This window comes from Pongo abelii, chromosome 3 (assembly GCF_028885655.2).
Source record: "Pongo abelii isolate AG06213 chromosome 3, NHGRI_mPonAbe1-v2.0_pri, whole genome shotgun sequence".
Taxonomy (NCBI): domain Eukaryota; kingdom Metazoa; phylum Chordata; class Mammalia; order Primates; family Hominidae; genus Pongo; species Pongo abelii.
Window position 1 is genome coordinate 127,999,575 of NC_071988.2, and position 20,568 is coordinate 128,020,142.

Consider the following 20,568-nt stretch of genomic DNA (forward strand, 5'->3'; position numbering starts at 1 on the left):
AGAGTTATTTGTTTTTTGCTCGTTGAATTAAGTTCCTTATGGATTCTAGATATTAGAGTTTTGTTGGATGCATAGTTTGTGAATATTTTTTCCCATTCCTTAGGCTGTCCTTCACTCTGCTGATAGTTTATTTTGCAGTGCAGAAGCTCTTTAGTTTAATCAGCTCCCACTTGTCAACTTTTATTTTTGTTGCAATTGCTTCTGGAGACTTCGTCATAAATTCTTTGCCAAGGGTGATATTGAAAAGGGTATTTCCTAGAATTTTTGCCAAGGGTGATATTGAGAAGGATATTTCTTAGATTTTCTTCTAGGATTTTTACAGTTTTAGGTCTTACATTTAATTCTTTAATCCATCTTGAGTTAACTTTTGTATATGGTGAAATGTAAGGGTCCTATTTCATTCTTCTGCATATGGCTAGCCAGTTATTCCAGCACCATTTATTGAATAGAGAGTTTTTTTCCCATTGCTTGTTTTGTTGACTTGTTGAAAATCAGTTGGTTGTAGGTGTGCAGCTTTATTTCTATGTCCTTTATCTTGTTCCATTCGTCTGTGTGTCTATTTTTGTACCAGTACCCTTCTGTTTTGGTTACTGTAGCCTTGTAGTGTAGTTTGAAGTTGGGTAGTGTGATGCCTCCAGTTATGTTCTTTTTGCTTAGAATTATTTTGGCTATTTGGACTCTTTTCTCATTCCATGCAAATTTTAGAAAAATTTTTTCTAATTCTGTTATAAATGATGTTGTATGTAGTTTGATAGTAATAGTATTAACTCTGTAGATTACTTTGGGCAGTAAGGCAATTTTAACAATGTTGATTTTTCCAATCCATGAGTGTACAATGTTTTTGCATGTATTTGTATCATCTGTGATTTCTTTCAGCAGTATTTTATAGTTCTCCTTGTAGAGATCTTTGACCTCCTTCATTAGGTGCATTCCTAGATATTTCATTTTTTGTGTGCCTATTGTAATTGGGATTGTGTTCTTGATTTGACTCTCAGCTTAAACTTTAGTGTATAGAAATGCTGCTGATTTTTGTGCATTGATTTTGTATCCAGAAACTTTATTAAAGTCATTTATCAGCTCTGGGAGCCTTTTGGCAGAGTCTTTAGGGTTTTTTAGGTACAGAATCATAAATCAGTGAAGACAGATAATTTGACTTCTTCTTTTCCTATTTGGATGCCTTTTCTTTCTCTTGCCTGATTGCTCTGTGTAGGACTTCCAGTTCTATGTTGAATAGGGGTGATGAAAGTGGGCATCCCTGTTTTGTTCCAGTTTTCAAGGGAAATGGTTCCAGCTTTTGCCCGTTAGGTATTATGTTGGCTATGGATTAGCTATAGATAGCCCTTATTATTTTGAGGTATGTTCCTTTGATGCCTAGTCTATTGAGGGTTTTATCATGAAGGGAGGTAGATTTTATTTAAAGTTTTTTCTGTATCTGTTGAGATGATTATGTGATTTTTGGTCTTAATTCTATTTATATGGTGAACCACATTTATTGATTTGCATATGTTGAACCAGCCTTGCATCCCAGAAATGAAGCGTACTTGATTGTGATATATTGCTTTTTGATGTGCTGCTGTATTTGATTTGCCAGTATTTTGTTGAGGAGTTTTGTGTTTGTTTTCATCAGAGATATTGGCCTGAAGTTTTCTTTTTTCCTTGTGGTCTCTGACAGTTTTTGGTGTCAGGCTGATGCTGGCTTCACAGGATACATAAGGAAGGAGCTCCTCTTCCTCAGTTTTTTGGAATAGTCTCAGTAGGATTGGTACCAGTTCTTTGTACATCTGGTAGAATTCAGCTGCGAATCTATCCGATCCAGGGCTTTTTTTTTTTTTTTTTTTTGAGACAGGGTCTGGTTCTGTACCCAGGTTGGAGTGCAGTGGCGTTATCTTGGCCCACTGCAATCTCTGCCTTTTAGACTTGAGCCAACCTCCCACCTCAGCCTCCCAAGTAGCTAGGACTACAGGCATGTGCCACCACACCAGGACTTCTTTTAATTGGTAAGTTTTTATTACTGATTCAGTTTGAGAACTCGTTATTGGTCTGTTCATGTTTTTATTGTCTTCCTAGTGCAATCTTGGGAGGTTGTGTGTTTCTAAGAATTTATCAATTTTCTAATTTGTGTGCAAAGAGATATTTTTAATAGTCTCTGAGGTTCTTTTGTATTTCTGTGGGATTGGTTTTAATGTCACCTTTGTCATTTCTGATTGCAAATAGCTGAATTTTATTGAATTACAAGGCTGATGTGATTATATAGGCATGTTTTAAAATTCTCCGTTAACTGTGTTTAATGAAGTATTACAATATGAAGAGTTTTAACATGGAATAGTAAGACGGAAAATATGGATGAAAGCATGGATTAATTTCCTTGGAACTCATTTCTACTCTCCTAATCAAAAGTAGACTAGTCTAAAAAAAAGCACACAGGGGATCTTTTTTTTTTTTTTTACAAATACCCATGACTTTGAATGAATCTGTGTCTTGAACCTTGGTAGATGAGAAATCATAGTGGTCTGTGCTCTAACAACATTTTTTTAGAGATTACATTTTGGGAAAATCTCAGTCTGCATGATTTCTCAGAGATGCCTAATGGCCTTAGATTCATGGAGCATATGCTCACCACTCTACTCCTATCAAGCAAAACTAACTTGAAAACAGTACTACAGCTAGGAAACAAAGACAATGCCAGGTCTTTGTGAGAATGCACTATTTATGATCAAATAATAAGTAGGAATTTACAGTCAGACTTTTAACTTCCAAGATCATGCTTATTTCTATTGATATCGAGTCAATATTATTAATAGTAGAAATTAATAGATAATTATGAAGGATAGGTTTAACTTAAAAGTCCATTTATTAAAAATCCAAATTGTCTATACTTGATTCCTCCTCTTGAAAACCCATTTTAGATCAGGTTTCTCTCCCCACTGTGTTTCGCCAGAACTGCTCTGGGTAAGATCACCAGTCACTCCCTGTAGCTATATGTCTAGTTCTCAGTCTTATTATTAATTAACTTGGCTTCTGGCACCACACTCTCCTGGTGGTCCTCCTTCTTCACTGGCTGCCCCTGTCATTTCCTTTGCTGATTCTTCCTTACCTTCTTGGATTCTTACTGTTATAGGGCCTCAGACCTTGGATTTGGACTTCTTTTTTTTTCCATGCTTATTCCTTTGGCAATTTTACCCAGTCACTTAGATAAGCTAGATAGCTGCCAAATGAACTCTTTGATGTACATGTTCCAAGGGGGAAGGACACATATCCCATTCTTCCCCCTAGACTTTCATTTTTCCATAGTATTTTTCATCTTATTTGATAGGATTTCCATCCTCCTAGTTGCTTAACTGCTTTTCTCAATCCGTACATCTTCTCCTCAGAAAATCCTAGTGGCTCTACCTTCTGAACATACCTAAAATTATTATTAACTCCACCACTAGCACCCTAATCCCAAAGCCAACATCTCTTATCTGCATATTTACAAAAGTCTTCTAACTGATCATCCTGCTTTTGCCCTGTCTGTTCTTACATTTATTTTCAATTAGAGCAGGCAGAGTGATCTAGCAGATTATATTACTCTGCTCAAAACTATTCAGAAGCTTTTCATCTCACCTAGAGTACAAGCCCAGGTTCTTACAGTGATCTGCCATTATTTTGTTAATCTCATGAACTCCAACTTTTCCTTGCTCACTCCACTTGAGCCACTGGCTCTTTCCCAAGATAGCTGCATGGCTCGCTTACTCATCTTATTCATATCTTTCTGAACCTCAGCTTTTTCATCTATAAGAAGGGGTTTTTAGTTGCTATTTTTCTTAACTGGGTTTGTAAGCTTTAACTTTTGAAACATTTAGCCAACTGCCTGGTATTTTAAATTCTTTGCTGTAACTTTTGTGCCTCAATATCCTCATCTGTAAGATGAGAGTAATGAATATTACTTACATATGTACTGAGAGGATTAAAAAAGTTAATATATGTACAGCACTCAGTACAATGACCAGCACCTAGTAAGCACTATATACATGTTGTGTGTTATTATGGATATTATCTAGTTTATATGGCACTTTCTTTCTAGATCTGAGAAGGTTAATTTTACGCCGCATCACAGCTTTTTATACTTAGGGCTTATGTCTGCTTGCAGCAAGAATTTACCCACACAATCTGTATTCTTTATGAGAAGCATGTATGTCAGTCTGCTTCTTAACTAACTCATTATCAGTTTGGCAACATCCTTTTGGGCCAAGGTTGCAAAGGCTGCAAATCTGAATCAGTGCTCAGGTCTCCCTGAACAGTATCTCTCCCTCTAGCCTTCCAGAATCCTGGAGTGCCCACTTTGCCACACAATATATGCACAAGATTATGATTATAGATTAAGGAATGATTTACAAACAAAAAATAAAAATCTTATGAATCTAAGGAGGAATATAATTGCACTTTATTTATGGTTTTTTTTTCCATTCTGCTTATTAGTTTCTCTATTGTCGAATCAAATGTCCTTAAAGGAGTAGGAGAAATCCTTATTTTTTATACCAGTCACTTTCAGTCTTAGTTTCATTACATGTTCTGTGGTAGGTGTATCATTCAATTAACTACTCTGTTATCTCTGAAAGCCTGCATGTTAGAAGGCAATGTTGTATGTTCTTGCCAGTTTCATAGTTCTGAAGAGCTAATAAACAACAAAACTACAGTGACCAACTAATTTATACAGTTTTGTTATTCTTATATGTATATGACTGGAAAATAAATACTATTTTATATAATAAGATGTCATCAGAATATAAGATATAAATATAAAATATAAGTATATTGTATATTTATAAAATATAAGTATATTGTATATTTATAAAATATAAGTATATTGTATATTTTATATTCCTAATATAAAATATAAATACTTCCAGTAATTAAGTAATTCCAAGAGATCTCAACTTAGGAGTCAGTGAAAAAAAGATCTAGAAGGTTTATATTTCTATCATTACTTAATTATACTTCAGCAATATTTTTTTATTACCTCCAGGAAAATAACTGAATCATTGAAGTTCTACAGCTTAAGAGATATGTTACTTTTCTTCATTGTTTCTTGAACTGACTGATTCTTCATTCTAAATATTGAACATTCTCAGCTATTGAACTTATATTAAACTTTACTCTCTACTTTTCTATCATTAAGTAGAGGAGCTGTTTGATATATTACTTGTCTTTAAGCCTAGACCAGATATACTCTACTACTAATTTTTCTTTTATTATAAAATTTATACTGTGAGTTACTATAAATAGAGGGGTTGTGGATATTAACCACATGTAAGAAGGTTGTTTACTTTCTAAAGTATGGTTTGTCAGGGGGCAGAGTGCTGTACTAGCAGAACATGGGCTTTGTTGATTGTGTGACATTGAGCAACTTGTGTTTTCTCAGCCTCAGTTTCTTTACACTTAAAATTAGAGTCAGAGTTGTGTGAATTTTAGGCAACAATATATGTTCCTAGTGCTTAGAAAATACTAGTCCCTGTCTCACTACTCCTTTCTGTTTCTTTACATCTCACCGAGTAGAGTGGGTAACAAATGAAATCCAAAGTAATTATCATTAGCTAGAGAAACCCCAAATTTAAGCCATTCTCCAGAATTGATAAGAAATCTTTAAGCACTAGAGCAGTGATCTAGCTGCTCATTTTGTATTTTGAAATATATTAAAGCATAAGCTGCTTCTGCCAATTGTAAAAATATGACATATCAAAATATATTTTCATTTCTTCACAGTTTTTCTTTATATTTAATGATCAAATGAGTATATTAATCCATTCATGCACTGCTGTAAAGAAATACCTGAGGCTAGGTAATTTATAAGGAAAAGAGGTTTAATTGGCTCATGGTTCAGCGGGCTGTACAGGAAGCATGGCAGCATCTGCTTCTGGGGAGCCTCAGAAATTTTACTCATGGCAGTCAAAGCAAGTCAGAGCAAGAGCGAGCATCTTACATGGCAGGAGCAGGACCAAGAGAGAGAGCGGGGAGGTGCCACACACTTTTAAACAACCAGATCTCAGTATAACTCACTATCATGAAACCAGCACCAAGGAGGAAATCTGCCCCTGTAATCCAATCACCTCCACCAGGCCCCACCTCCAACATTGGTGATTATAATTTAACATAATATTTGGGTGGGGACACAGACTCAAACCATATCAATGAGTACCTTACATTTTATTATTTTGATAATTTGGATACAATTCATTAAGCTTTATTACTTATAAAATATAAGAGTAAAATATAGTATCTTTAACATACATAAAGAAACAACAATAACTATTTTATTTTACCAATCAAGAATATAAACTGCTGACATAATAAAAATAAAGTAAATGTTAAAAGTTTGATTAGGTCCAAAAATCAGAAAATGCTGCCAAAACAATTCACTGGAAATCTCCGTGAATAGTCTCTTTAATATTTTTGTATATTAGCTGTGTAATTTTCTTGTGCTTTTTTTCTCCTACACAGGAGAGCCCGACAAGGAGCTGAATCCTAAGAAGAAGATTTGGGAGCAGATCCAGCCTGATCTTCACACTAACAATGAGTGTGTGGCTACATACAAAGGAGTTCCCTTTGAGGTGAAAGGGAAGGGAGTATGTAGGGCTCAAACCATGAGCAACAGTGGAATCAAATAAAATGCTTCCACTACCAAAAGACATTAGAGAAAACCTTAAAAGTAATAAAGAGAAATATATTTGTCACTTATACCTCAAATATGAGTGGCTCATTTTTGCATTATTCTCTTCTAGACTTGACTAGTCATTTACCTGGTATATACTGTTTTCATTGATTGGGGAAACACTAGATTTTTACCTCGGTTTTTTATCATTTATAATGGAGAGAGGAAGTTGTCTATGTTTCGTAATAATTTATTTTTTAGCAGGAATATTGATTAGCAGCTTTTTTTTCTTTATACACATAGATAACTAACTAGATTAATATTTAGTTTCTTATTTGTAGGCACAGGATACATGAAATTTCAAGCTCTGGGATTTTTTGTGTATTGTGTATCTGTATCAAAAATATCCTCTCCTTTTCAAAAATGACAAGTTGGAAAATGTTTGTCAGACTTATTAACTGGTCATATTATAATAATACTGATAATGACCAACTGCTCATTCTGAAAGCCAAACATTAAAGCTAGGAGATGTGGCATCTGAACATTTTTGCTTTGCTGCCAGAGTAACCCTGACTAATAATACAATAACAGCAATTTTTTTTAAAAACTGAGATTTCCTACTGGCTTGAAGTTTTTCTATTTAGCAAAATAATTAGTAATAAGTTTTGACTAGGTCTAAAGAATGAACACATTGTAAACAGTTGCCACAGTAGTTTCTAATAAATTGATCATAAAAGCAGCTATCCTTCTTTTTTTTTTAATTCTAGCTTCTTTTTAAAGATTATTTGGGTACCTAATAAAGGATAATTTATATCTTATTACAGACTGATATTTTGCTTTTTCATATATGATCATACTGTCAGTATATTAAAAGAAATTACAGCCTAAAACTTAACATATACCATACATATATATTAAGGTGTCAAATAGCTATTCTCACTCATCTTACAAATATTGTAAGAGCAATAAAAATTAATTGAGGAATTATAAGCCTACAGGTCATCAGCCTTGAGGTGATTACTGATGATTTGGGCTTACACACATGTCAGCAAGATAGGGAGTGTGGATAGGGGAGGGCTGGTAGCTAACAAGGGGCCTCACAGAGGAATATTAGTGACTTTAACCAGGTTTCAGAATCTGGGCCTTACCTTTACAGGTTCAACTAAAGAATGGCATCAATAGAGGCAGAAGTATAGACATTGTTTTAAAAATACACACATGCACACACACACAAAACATTTTAGCATTATAGCTGTCTGAATCCTTCAATAAGAAGGAGAGGCACACACAAATACACACACTCACACAAAACTCAACAACCATAAAACAACCCTGCATGTTATAAAAGGCAGAATTAAATTTTATTTATTTAAATCCATGGAACTCTGGTAGGCCAGGATATATTATAGTACCATTATCAATGTGATATTCTGAAAATATGAATGGAGCATCATTAACAATTGTTGGTACCTAAACACAAAATGAATTTCAAAAGTTACTTTGTTCTCAAGATATGTCATTCTTTTGGGAATAAATACTTCTGGTGACAAAGTCTTTTGTGAGTTTTTTGCTGTAATTTTTCTCAATTATATTAAATTTCTTTAATATAATTTAAATAATATTTCAACTACCTAGGTAGTTGAAATTTTCCCAACTAAATGTTGAAATACTGTACCCCATACCAAATTATCTAATGTTTTGTTAGTGAAACCTAAATTGATGATTAAATCATACATCGAACCTAGAAATAATAAAAACTATTGGTCTTTTGTTAAAGCCCATGATGTAGCATCATCAGTAGCTCATTTGTGCTGAAATTTATGACGACTTACTACAAAAGAGTACATTGCAAAAATGTCACATTTGTCTTTCTCAAATACTATATTATGCCTTACCAAATTATACCAAATGTCCATGCTTCCCTCCATAATTCCCCCAGGTCTTTACCATGTAAAAATCCATGCTAAAGAGTGCTAAAGAGAGAAAGAAGTGGAGAGTTAATCAGTGATTTTTCAAGTTGTATGAAAGCATTGACCAAGTTATCCATTCAGCCCTATTCAGTACTTGTTTTCACAGAAAACTTAATTCTGTTTTATTTGTATTGCTGGGATGGGAGAGCTCTTACGGAATCAACAAAGAAATAGCATTGTTGGCAAACTGCACATAACACTTCAGCATCTGATGTATTCTGGTTTTTAAGGATTTCAACGATAGGGGGCAGTGTTTGGTGGGAGGATCACTTTGAGCCCAGGAGAGCAAGGCTGCAGTGTGCTGTGATTGCATCACTGCACTCCAAACTAGGCTACAGAGTTGAGACCCTGTCTCAAAAAAAAAAAAAGAAAAAATCTTAGTTGGGGAGCACCTCACTGTTTCTTGTAACTGGGCATTAAAATGGCCTGAGTATACCTCCTCAACTTTTCAGAGAAATGATACGTCCTTTTAAAATATAAAAGTATCAGCAGTATATAACATTAGCCATGTATTTCACCTACATAAATAGTAACACAAGTCCTGATTCTAAGTGCTATCCAACAGTATGAAAATTACAACTTTATCACCAAGATGCAAAATAAAAAGAACTAGGAAGGGCAAATTAGTACACTCAACAGGCAATAATGTTGCAAATTGCTGTCTCGTGGAGAAAGCTCTACCCTCCAAAATTTTAGTTAAGGAATAATCATGCCTTCTCTAACAAATGTAGGGGTAATATATTAATAATACAGGTCTACTGTCATGGATTTTATTTTATTTATTTATTTATTTATTTTTTATTATTATACTTTAGGTTTTAGGGTACATGTGTGCAATGTGCAGGTTACATATGTATACATGTGCCATGCTGGTGCGCTGCACCCACTAACTGGTCATCTAGCATTAGGTATATCTCCCAATGCTATCCCTCCCCCCTCCCCCCACCCCACAACAGTCCCCAGAGTGTGATGTTCCCCTTCCTGTGTCCATGTGTTCTCATTGCTCAATTCCCACCTATGAGTGAGAATATGCGGTGTTTGGTTTTTTGTTCTTGCGATAGTTTACTGACGATGATTTCCAATTTCATCCATGTCCCTACAAAGGACATGAACTCATCATTTTTGATGGCTGCATAGTATTCCATGGTGTATATGTGCCACATTTTCTTAATCCAGTCTATCATTGTTGGACATTTGGGTTGGTTCCAAGTCTTTGCTATTGTGAATAATGCCGCAATAAACATACGTGTGCATGTGTCTTTATAGCAGCATGATTTATAGTCCTTTGGGTATATACCCAGTAATGGGATGGCTGGGTCGAATGGAATTTCTAGTTCTAGATCCCTGAGGAATCGCCACACTGACTTCCACAATGGTTGAACTAGTTTACAGTCCCACCAACAGTGTAAAAGTGTTCCTATTTCTCCACATCCTCTCCAGCACCTGTTGTTTCCTGACTTTTTAATGATTGCCATTCTAACTGGTGTGAGATGGTATCTCATTGTGGTTTTGATTTGCATTTCTCTGATGGCCAGTGATGGTGAGCATTTTTTCATGTGTTTTTTGGCTGCATAAATGTCTTCTTTTGAGAAGTGTCTGTTCATGTCCTTCGCCCACTTTTTGATGAGGTTCTTTGTTTTTTTCTTGTAAATTTGTTGGAGTTCATTGTAGATTCTGGATATTAGCCCTTTGTCAGATGAGTAGGTTGCAAAAATTTTCTCCCAATTTGTGGGTTGCCTGTTCACTCTGATGGTAGTTTCTTTTGCTGTGCAGAAGCTCTTTAGTTTAATTAGATCCCATTTGTCAATTTTGGCTTTTGTTGCCATTGCTTTTGGTGTTTTAGACATGAAGTCGTTGCCCATGCCTATGTCCTGAATGGTAATGCCTAGATTTTCTTCTAGGGTTTTTATGGTTTTAGGTCTAACGTTTAAGTCTTTAATCCATCTTGAATTGATTTTTGTATAAGGTGTAAGGAAGGGATCCAGTTTCAGCTTTCTACATATGGCTAGCCAGTTTTCCCAGCACCATTTATTAAATACAGAATCCTTTCCCCATTGCTTGTTTTTCTCAGGTGTGTCAAAGATCCGATAGTTGTAGATATGTGTCATTATTTCTGAGGGCTCTGTTCTGTTCCATTGATCTATATCTCTGTTTTGGTACCAGTACCATGCTGTTTTGGTTACTGTAGCCTTGTAGTATAGTTTGAAGTCAGGTAGTGTGATGCCTCCAGCTTTGTTCTTTTGGCTTAGGATTGACTTGGCAATGCAGGCTCTTTTTTGGTTCCATATGAACTTTGAAGTAGTTTTTTCCAATTCTGTGAAGAAAGTCATTGGTAGCTTGATGGGGATGGCATTAAATCTGTAAGTTACCTTGGGCAGTATGGCCATATTCACGATCTTGATTCTTCCTACCCATGAGCATGGAATGTTCTTCCATTTGTTTGTATCCTCTTTTATTTCCTTGAACAGTGGTTTGTAGTTCTCCTTGAAGAGGTCCTTCAAGTCCCTTGTAAGTTGGATTCCTAGGTATTTTATTCTCTTTGAAGCAATTGTGAATGGGAGTTCACTCATGATTTGGCTCTCTGTTTGTCTGTTGTTGGTGTATAAGAATGCTTGTGATTTTTGTACATTGATTTTGTATCCTGAGACTTTGCTGAAGTTGCTTATCAGCTTAAGGAGATTTTGGGCTGAGACAATGGGGTTTTCTAGATATACAATCATGTCATCTGCAAACAGGGACAATTTGACTTCCTCTTTTCCTAATTGAATACCCTTTATTTCCTTCTCCTGCCTAATTGCCCTGGCCAGAACTTCCAACACTATGTTGAATAGGAGTGGTGAGAGAGGGCATCCCTGTCTTGTGCCAGTTTTCAAAGGGAATGCTTCCAGTTTTTGCCCATTCAGTATGATATTGGCTGTGGGTTTGTCATAGATAGCTCTTATTATTTTGAGATACGTCCCATCAATACCTAATTTATTGAGAGTTTTTAGCATGAAGGGTTGTTGAATTTTGTCAAAGGCCTTTTCTGTATCTATTGAGATAATCATGTGGTTTTGGTCTTTGGTTCTGTTTATATGCTGGATTACATTTATTGATTTGCGTATATTGAACCAGCCTTGCATCCCAGGGATGAAGCCCACTTGATCATGGTGGATAAGCTTTTTGATGTGCTTCTGGATTCGGTTTGCCAGTATTTTATTGAGGATTTTTGCATCGATGTTCCTCAAGGATATTGGTCTAAAATTCTCTTTTTTGGTTGTGTTTCTTCCCGGCTTTGGTATCAGGATGATGCTGGCCTCATAAAATGAGTTAAGGAGGATTCCCTCTTTTTCTATTGATTGGAATAGTTTCAGAAGGCATGGTACCAGTTCCTCCTTGTACCTCTGGTAGAATTTGGCTGTTAATCCGTCTGGTCCTGGACTCTTTTTGGTTGGTAAGCTATTGATTATTGCCACAATTTCAGCTCCTGTTATTGGTCTATTCAGAGATTCAACTTCTTCCTGGTTTAGTCTTGGGAGAGTGTATGTGTTGAGGAATTTATCCATTTCTTCTAGATTTTCTAGGTTATTTGTGTAGAGGTGTTTGTAGTATTCTCTGATGATAGTTTGTATTTCTGTGGGATCGGTGGTGATATCCCCTTTATCATTTTTTATTGCATCTATTTGATTCTTCTCTCTTTTTTTCTTTATTAATCTTGCTAGTGGTCTATCAATTTTCTTGATCCTTTCAGAAAACCAGCTCCTGGATTCATTAATTTTTTGAAGGGTTTTTTGTGTCTCTATTTCGTTCAGTTCTGCTCTGATTTTAGTTATTTCTTGCCTTCTGCTAGCTTTTGAATGTGTTTGCTCTTGCTTTTCTAGTTCTTTTAATTGTGATGTTAGGGTGTCAATTTTAGATCTTTCCTGCTTTCTCTTGTGGGCATTTAGTGCTATAAATTTCCCTCTACACACTGCTTTGAATGCATCCCAGAGATTCTGGTATGTTGTGTCTTTGTTCTCGTTGGTTTCAAAGAACATCTTTATTTCTGCCTTCATTTCATTATGTACCCAGTAGTCATTCAGGAGCAGGTTGTTCAGTTTCCATGTATTTGAGCGGTTGTGAGTGAGATTCTTAATCCTGAGTTCTAGCTTGATTGCACTGTGATCTGAGAGATAGTTTGTTATAATTTCTGTTCTTTTACATTTACTGAGGAGAGCTTTACTTCCAACTATATGGTCAGTTTTGGAATCGATGTGGTGTGGTGCTGAAAAAAAATGTATATTCTGTTGATTTGGGGTGGAGAGTTCTGTAGATGTCTATTAGGTCTGCTTGGTGCAGAGCTGAGTTCAATTCCTGGGTGTCCTTGTTGACTTTCTGTCTCGTTGATCTGTCTAATGTTGACAGTGGGGTGTTAAAGTCTCCCATTATTAATGTGTGGGAGTCTAAGTCTCTTTGTAGGTCACTCAGGACTTGCTTTATGAATCTAGGTGCTCCTGTATTGGGTGCATATATATTTAAGATAGTTAGCTCTTCTGGTTGAATTAATCCCTTTCCCATTATGTAATGGCCTTCTTTGTCTCTTTTGATCTTTGTTCATTTAAAGTCTGTTTTATCAGAGACTAGGATTGCAACCCCTGCCTTTTTTTGTTTTCCATTTGCTTGGTAGATCTTCCTCCATCCTTTTATTTTGAGCCTGTGTGTGTCTCTGCATGTGAGATGGGTTTCCTGAATACAGCACACTGATGGGTCTTGACTCTTGATCCAATTTACCAGTCTGTGTCTTTTAATTGGAGCATTTAGTCCATTTACATTTAAAGTTAATATTGTTATGTGTGAATTTGATCCTGTCATTATGATGTTAGCTGGTTATTTTGGTCGTTAGTTGATGCAGTCTCTTCCTAGTCTCGATGGTCTTTACATTTTGGCATGATTTTGCAGCGGCTGGTACCGGTTGTGCCTTTCCATGTTTAGCGCTTCCTTCAGGAGCTCTTTTAGGGCAGGCCTGGTGGTGACAAAATCTCTCAGCATTTGCTTGTCTGTAAAGGATTTTATTTCCCCTTCACTTATGAAGCTTAGTTTGGCAGGATATGAAATTCTGGGTTGAAAATTCTTTTCTTTAAGAATGTTGAATATTGGCCCCCACTCTCTTCTGGCTTGTAGAGTTGCTGCCGAGAGATCCGCTGTTAGTCTGATGGGCTTCCCTTTGAGGGTAACCCGACCTTTCTTCTGGCTGGCTGCCCTTAACATTTTTTCCTTCATTTCAACTTTGGTGAATCTGACAATTATGTGTCTTGGAGTTGCTCTTCTCGAGGAGTATCTTTGTGGCGTTCTCTGTATTTCCTGAATCTGAACGTTGGCCTGCCTTGCTAGATTGGGGAAGGTCTCCTGGATAATATCCTGCAGAGTGTTTTCCATCTTGGTTCCATTCTCCCCGTCACTTTCAGGTACGCCAATCAGACGTAGATTTGGTCTTTTCACATAGTCCCATATTTCTTGAAGGCTTTGCTCGTTTCTTTTTATTCTTTTTTCTCTAAACTTCCCTTCTCGCTTCATTTCATTCATTTCATCTTCCATCGCTGATACCCTTTCTTCCATTTGATCGCATCGGCTCCTGAGGCTTCTGCATTCTTCACATAGTTCCCGAGCCTTGGTTTTCAGCTCCATCAGCTCCTTTAAGCACTTCTCTGTATTGGTTATTCTAGTTATACATTCTTCTAAATTTTGTTCAAAGTTTTCAACTTCTTTGCCTTTGGTTTGAATATCCTCCCGTGGCTCGGAGTAATTTGATCGTCTGAAGCCTTCTTCTCTCAGCTCGTCAAAGTCATTCTCCGTCCAGCTTTGATCCATTGCTGGTGAGGAACTGCGTTCCTTTGGAGGAGGAGAGGCGGTCTGCTTTTCAGAGTTTCCAATTTTTCTGCTCTGTTTTTTCCCCATCTTTGTGGTTTCATCTACTTTTGGTCTTTGATGATGGTGATGTACAGATGGGTTTTTATTGTGGATGTCCTTTCTGTTTGTTAGTTTTCCTTCTAACAGACAGGACCCTCAGCTGCAGGTCTGTTGGAGTACCCGGCTGGCCTTGTGAGGTGTCAGTCTGCCCCTGCTGGGGGATGCCTCCCAGTTAGGCTGCTCGGGGGTCAGGGGTCAGGGACCCACTTGAGGAGGCAGTCTGCCCGTTCTCAGATCTCCAGCTGCATGCTGGGAGAACCACTGCTCTCTTCAAAGCTGTCAGACAGGGACATTTAAGTCTGCAGAGATTACTGCTGTCTTTTTGTTTGTCTGTGCCCTGCCCTCAGAGATGGAGCCTACAGAGGCAGGCAGGCCTCCTTGAGCTGTCATGGGCTCCACCCAGTTCGAGCTTCCCAGCTGCTTTGTTTACCTAAGCAAGCCTGGGCAATGGCGGGCGCCCCTCCACCAGCCTCGCTGCTGCCTTGCAGTTTGGTCTCAGACTGCTGTGCTAGCAATCAGCGAGACTCCGTGGGCGTAGGACCCTCTGAGCCAGGTGCGGGATACAGTCTCCTGGTGTGCCGTTTTTTAAGCCCGTCGGGAAAGCGCAGTATTCGGGTGGGAGTGACCCGATTTTCCAGGTGCGGTCTGTCACCCCTTTCTTTGACTAGGAAGGGGAACTCCCTGACCCCTTGCACTTCCAGAGTGAGGCAATGCCTCGCCCTTCTTCGGCTCGTGCACGGTGCGCGCACCCACTGACCTGCGCCCACTGTCTGGCACTCTCTAGTGAGATGAACCCGGTACCTCAGATGGAAATGCAGAAATCACCCGTCTTCTGCGTCGCTCACGCTGGAAGCTGTAGACCGGAGCTGTTCCTATTCGGCCATCTTGGCTCCTCCCCTCCTGTCATGGATTTTATTACAGAATTACTATTAAGATTGTTATTGCCTTCTAACTAGTCTTTTCATGTGTTTTATCCACCTCTTAAAAGCTCCTTTTGAGGTAGGTCAGTCATTTTACCCCAAAGAGTCAACAGAAAAAGTTAAATAAATGCCTGTACAAAGTTGAAACCTGGTTTAATTTTTTTCAGTTCTTACTGATCCTGTGTTCTCCATTACATCATGCTTTCTTAACATGTTAGTTAAATGGTCATGTGGTTTCTCTTATTTGAATGAAAAGTTTAGCTTTACTTTAAATGCTAGAGAAAAATAGTGACATAAAAATACCTAAATTTGAGTAGTTTATGATTAGCTCCTTTAGTGGAATACTTAAGAGATTCTAAAGGGAGAGGTGAGATTATTAAACACTCTTTGGAGTGGTTATGAAGAGAATTTATCAATTTTTTTCTTTTTACTATTCAAATATATAGGGAGAATTCACTTGGCAAAACCAAGCTGCTGCTGCTGGTAGCAGTTGCCTTTTTAAGGAGGTTTATACCATGATTCTTTGAATAGTGCGCTGTTACTGAGGGCACTGAATGTGTAATGACAGTCCATCCCAAAAGCCAACATATGATAGATGTCACTAAGTTCCATATAGATAGATAATTTAAAACAGAAACATAGGTATACTCCATTGTGGTACTGCTTATATGATAACCCCAAAATTTGCAATAATGATGAAAAGGATAGTTGCTGATGGCTAATATGCCTCTGTACAAAACTGAATCATCTTCACATACCAACTTGTTGGAATTAGAAAGAGTCACTTCACATTATTGTGCATTGTACTTTGTGTAGTTATGGTTTTTCCTTTGAGTAAATCTTGGCAGAGATAACTCAAAGGAGTATAACTCCATAAAAATATTTGCAGGAAGGACCCAGAACAATGAAATAATTGTTGGTGTGAAAGTGAGCCATCTGGAATTTCAGAGTGTGAACTAATTGTATATTGTATTTTTTCACCCTTATGTATTCGGGGTTTTTTTTTCCTTCCTTTCTAACTTCCACCTATCCTAACACACACTATTCCCAATTCTCTAGATGTTTAAGTACAAAAATGTGTGTAAGTGTGATTTTTGTCTTCATCAACATCATTTCCTATCTGGCAGGCTGTTGGCCTTAGCAACAGGAGCAGATACAAGCCTGAGACCCAATAATTGCAAGAAAGAAAAATCCTTTTTAATGAAGCGTTAACTACTCTTGCCCTTCCCATTGCTACATAATGCCTACAGAATTGTTCAAATAGCCATTGTTAATGTCTTATTTCCTCAATGGCATTCATGTGATGAACCTTCATATTAAGGCTGCTCTGACAAAGTTTTACATTTGTTTTTGTAAATTGCCTCATTAGAATATCATGCATCCCAGCAGAGAAATGCACCCAATATATACGTGCACTTTGGTTTTCAGATTGCATATTTGGCTGATACTTGTTCATTTAAAACCCCTCAAATTTTCACACCTGGGGAATTTGGAAAGAACAGTGCAAGTCATCCAAAATCAACACCACAACTGTATTTCTCTTTGAAAAAGATTAATGAAAAATGCAAACTAAAAGTCACTTTCAATAAGTGTAGCAAAAGGGAATGATTTCAGTAGAAATAACTTTTTTCTAAAACTTTCAGTTTTCCTATAAAAGGATAGCATTTTTGTCTTCAAACAGCACATACATTGAAAACAAAAAAACTTTTCAGATACTTTTGGAGAGATTTGTTTTGAAAACAAAGTTTGAGTGAGAATCTGGGAAATAGCAATGCCACATAAAAACATTAGCTTTATGTAAAAGAAGTACAGTATATCTGAAAATCAGTAGAATGGAAAATCTAAGAAAATTTTTAATATAAAAAGTATAGATAAACATAGCTTTAAAAAAGAAAGTCTTTGAAAATGCTGTTTGAGGTGATGTATCTAGAGGAACAAGCCTGGCAAGAGTCAGAGCTGATAGATTGCAGGGGTAATCACTAATGACCCCAGATTGTATGCACTAATGAGACTTTAACACTAGCTGCACAAAAACATCAGATACACTGTCTTCCAATCCTCTAAAATATTCAAAGCACTTTCAAATTAAACTTTAGTAGAGATTTTTGGTGTCTGGATGAGAACAGCATACAGATTAGGCATCTGGAGGGACATGAGAAAAGATTGCAAATAATAGACTCTCATAGGAAAGGTGGCAGGGTACCAAAGATGAACTTGCTGGACATCGTTTATTTTACTTAAAGTAATCCTGGTCTCATGGTTCTTTAGACGTGTTGGGGCAGAAAGATGTGATACCTTCCCTTACCCATCTTAAGAGTCAAAGCTGACACTCCTGTAACAAAAGACAAGTTAAGAGAAAAACATACGTGTATTTAATCAAAGTTTTACATGATACACGAGCCCTCAGAAATGAAGACCAAAAGACTCAGGGACAGCTGTCTATTTTGTGCCTAGGATTGCTGAAGAATGGATAGCCATATAGCAATGTAATTGGATAAAAGAGAAAGTGCTAAACTGTAATAGACTGGACAGGGAAACCCAGCAAGGCCATCCAGATTCTTCTTGGTGTCTGTAGCATGCCTTCCCTTGGGTATGGGGCAGGACCCTTCTGGAATGAGGATCATCAAGGGAGAAGGGAGAGAGTGACCTTTCTAAGTTTTATGGCTTGCTTTCAGGATGAGGAATTCTGGTTTCTGTGACTTTCTTCAAGGGGAAAAACAGGTGTAACAGAGGAGGGCAGGAGAAGGACAGAAAGACCTTGCCTCTGAAGCTCCTCCAATCTCCTTCAGTTCAAAGTACTCAGCATGCCAAGGTCTCGTATTTGGAATATGGTCTTTTGAGCCCCCCAACAGCTGCAAGTTGTAATTATCTCCAGAACAGATGAGTTTATTCAATGAATATGCATGCACTGTCATCCAGAAAAAGCTGAACAAACCAGCCTCAAATGGAGAACAGCAGCAAGACGTTCACTTCAGTGCCTTAACATTCATATAATTCAACATCCCCATTACCAACTAACAAAATATTTCCCTACACCCACTATGCTGATTCTTATGAAAAGCTGGGATTGCTATTGCATAATGGTACACAGAAGAGTATGTCTAGAATTTAATGCCTCATGGATATTATACTAGAATTCAGAGTATATTGGGAAAACACACTAACCAGAAAGATGGGAAAAGATGAAGAGGAAGGAAAACAGTGGTAAAATATGGACCTTCTACTATTTGTATATTGAATTAAAAGAGCTAATGATAAACTGCCAGGATATATGCAATGTAAGTTATAAGAAAGGACTCTTGAAACAAAAGGGACAACCTGCAAGGGGGAGTCTTGAATTAAATAATTAAATATCTGAGCACAATCTAGTAATATGGTGAAAGGAAAAGCATTCCAAAGTCCACTTTTCTGGGGAGGATAGGAGAAAGAGAACTAGGGCAGAAATGGAAGTATTGTAAGAGTCCTATTTTAATAGTAGGAAATTCTTGGTAAGGGAAATAGTTCATACTGTGTCATCAGGCAATAGTAGAGAAGTGTGTACATGGTTGTGAATTCAGGGGCAAGAAAATAATCTTTAATGAGGGTGAATTAGAATAGAACTTCCAAATTATCAAGGGGAAATATTGAATTAATAGCAATTTTATCAAGGTAGCAAAACTAAAGAAAAGAAAAAATACAATAAATACACTAATATAAAATAATAAACATAATGTAATATTCTGTGTCCTAGTAAAGGATGATTTAATATCATGGGGTGTCATTTACCATACACACACACACACACACACACACACACACACACAATAATTTTTTTTAATTTAGGAAAAACAATCTAAGAACATGTATGAATGAATGCCTGAGTATAACCAGAAAATATTTTGAAAAAAGAAAACAAATTTGACCTCCTAGATATCAAGGAATGATATAAAATTATTATAATTAAATCACTGGTATTGAGAACAATATAAATAGGTAACAGAATAGGATTTAGAATGCAGGATAAATCCAGAAATAGATCCAGGATATACATTTTAATCTCTATATCTAGCTACCTACCTACCATTTAAGTAGTAAAAGGATGAATTAATAAATAGAACAAATACAACTGGTTACTCATCTGAAAGAAAGTAAAACTAAAACCCCAGCTATATCATGTACACAGAAATATATGACTATAAAAAATTTCACAAATTTAGTTTGGCAAAACTTACCATACAAAGTTAAAGGACAAATAATAGATTTGAAAAAGCAATTGTTACTCAGAGGACAGACAGAGGGTTAATGTCCGTAACATACATAGAGCTCTTCCATTTGCCAAGCAAAAAGTAATCCAATAAAAAAAAAAAATGACAAAAGGACAAAGGATGTGAAGAGCCAATTCATAAAAGACTAAGTCTAAATTACCAAAATGCTTACATAAAAATGTTCCAAATACATAAAATCGTTCCAATTGGGAAATTCAAATAAAGTAACAGTGGGCTGTGGTTTTACATTTATTCAACATGTTAGCAATAGGTGTTCAAGATGATAACACCTATTGATGGGGAGAAGACAACTCACATTGTTGGAAATCAAGTTTATCACAATATTTTTGCAAAGAATCTGTTAAGATATATTAAATGTATATATACTTTGACCCAGAAATCTCACTCTTCGGAATATAACTTACAGAAAAAATAGTATTAACTAAAAATATATGTACAAGAATAGTTCCTTGAGCATTGCTTTGGGTGACAGAAAACTGGAAAGCTCATCAACAGAGGAGCAGTTGCATAAATTGTTACATAAACACCGTGAAATGTTTTGCAGCCTTTAAAAAGAATGAATTTGGGCTATATTTTAGGTTTGGAAAAATTTAAATGAGGTGGTGTTGAGACAGCCAAGTAAAAAGGGCTCCCGGAGAATCTCCAACTGGCCTGCACACAGAGAGGACAAGGTGGAGCCGCGGGAAGTTCTTGTTGTTTGCAGAGAGGAGGAGCCTAGCCTCTCCTGTTACTGGGTGGCAACCTGGGATTCAGTTGGTGAGATGGGGGCCCATTAACAGGAACCCCTCTCACTTTGCTGAGGTTTTTTTCATTTTTCACCCAATAAATTCCGTTTTTCTCACCCTTCTATGTGTCCATGA

General features: G+C 36.9%; 1 protein-coding gene across 4 annotated transcripts in view; it reads left to right on the forward strand.

Annotated features, from left to right (window-relative positions):
* Window positions 1–8,182, forward strand: part of AIMP1 (aminoacyl tRNA synthetase complex interacting multifunctional protein 1) — a 32,232-nt gene extending 24,050 nt beyond the window's left edge. For 3 of the 4 annotated variants that reach the window (XM_024245584.2, XM_024245583.3, XM_024245585.3), the window contains exon 7: window positions 6,478–8,179. In XM_024245584.2, coding sequence (XP_024101352.2) covers window positions 6,478–6,644 — 167 coding nt within the window. In that variant the 3' untranslated portion in view covers window positions 6,645–8,179. 4 annotated transcript variants of the gene reach the window in all.
* Window positions 8,183–20,568: the final 12,386 nt, after the last annotated feature.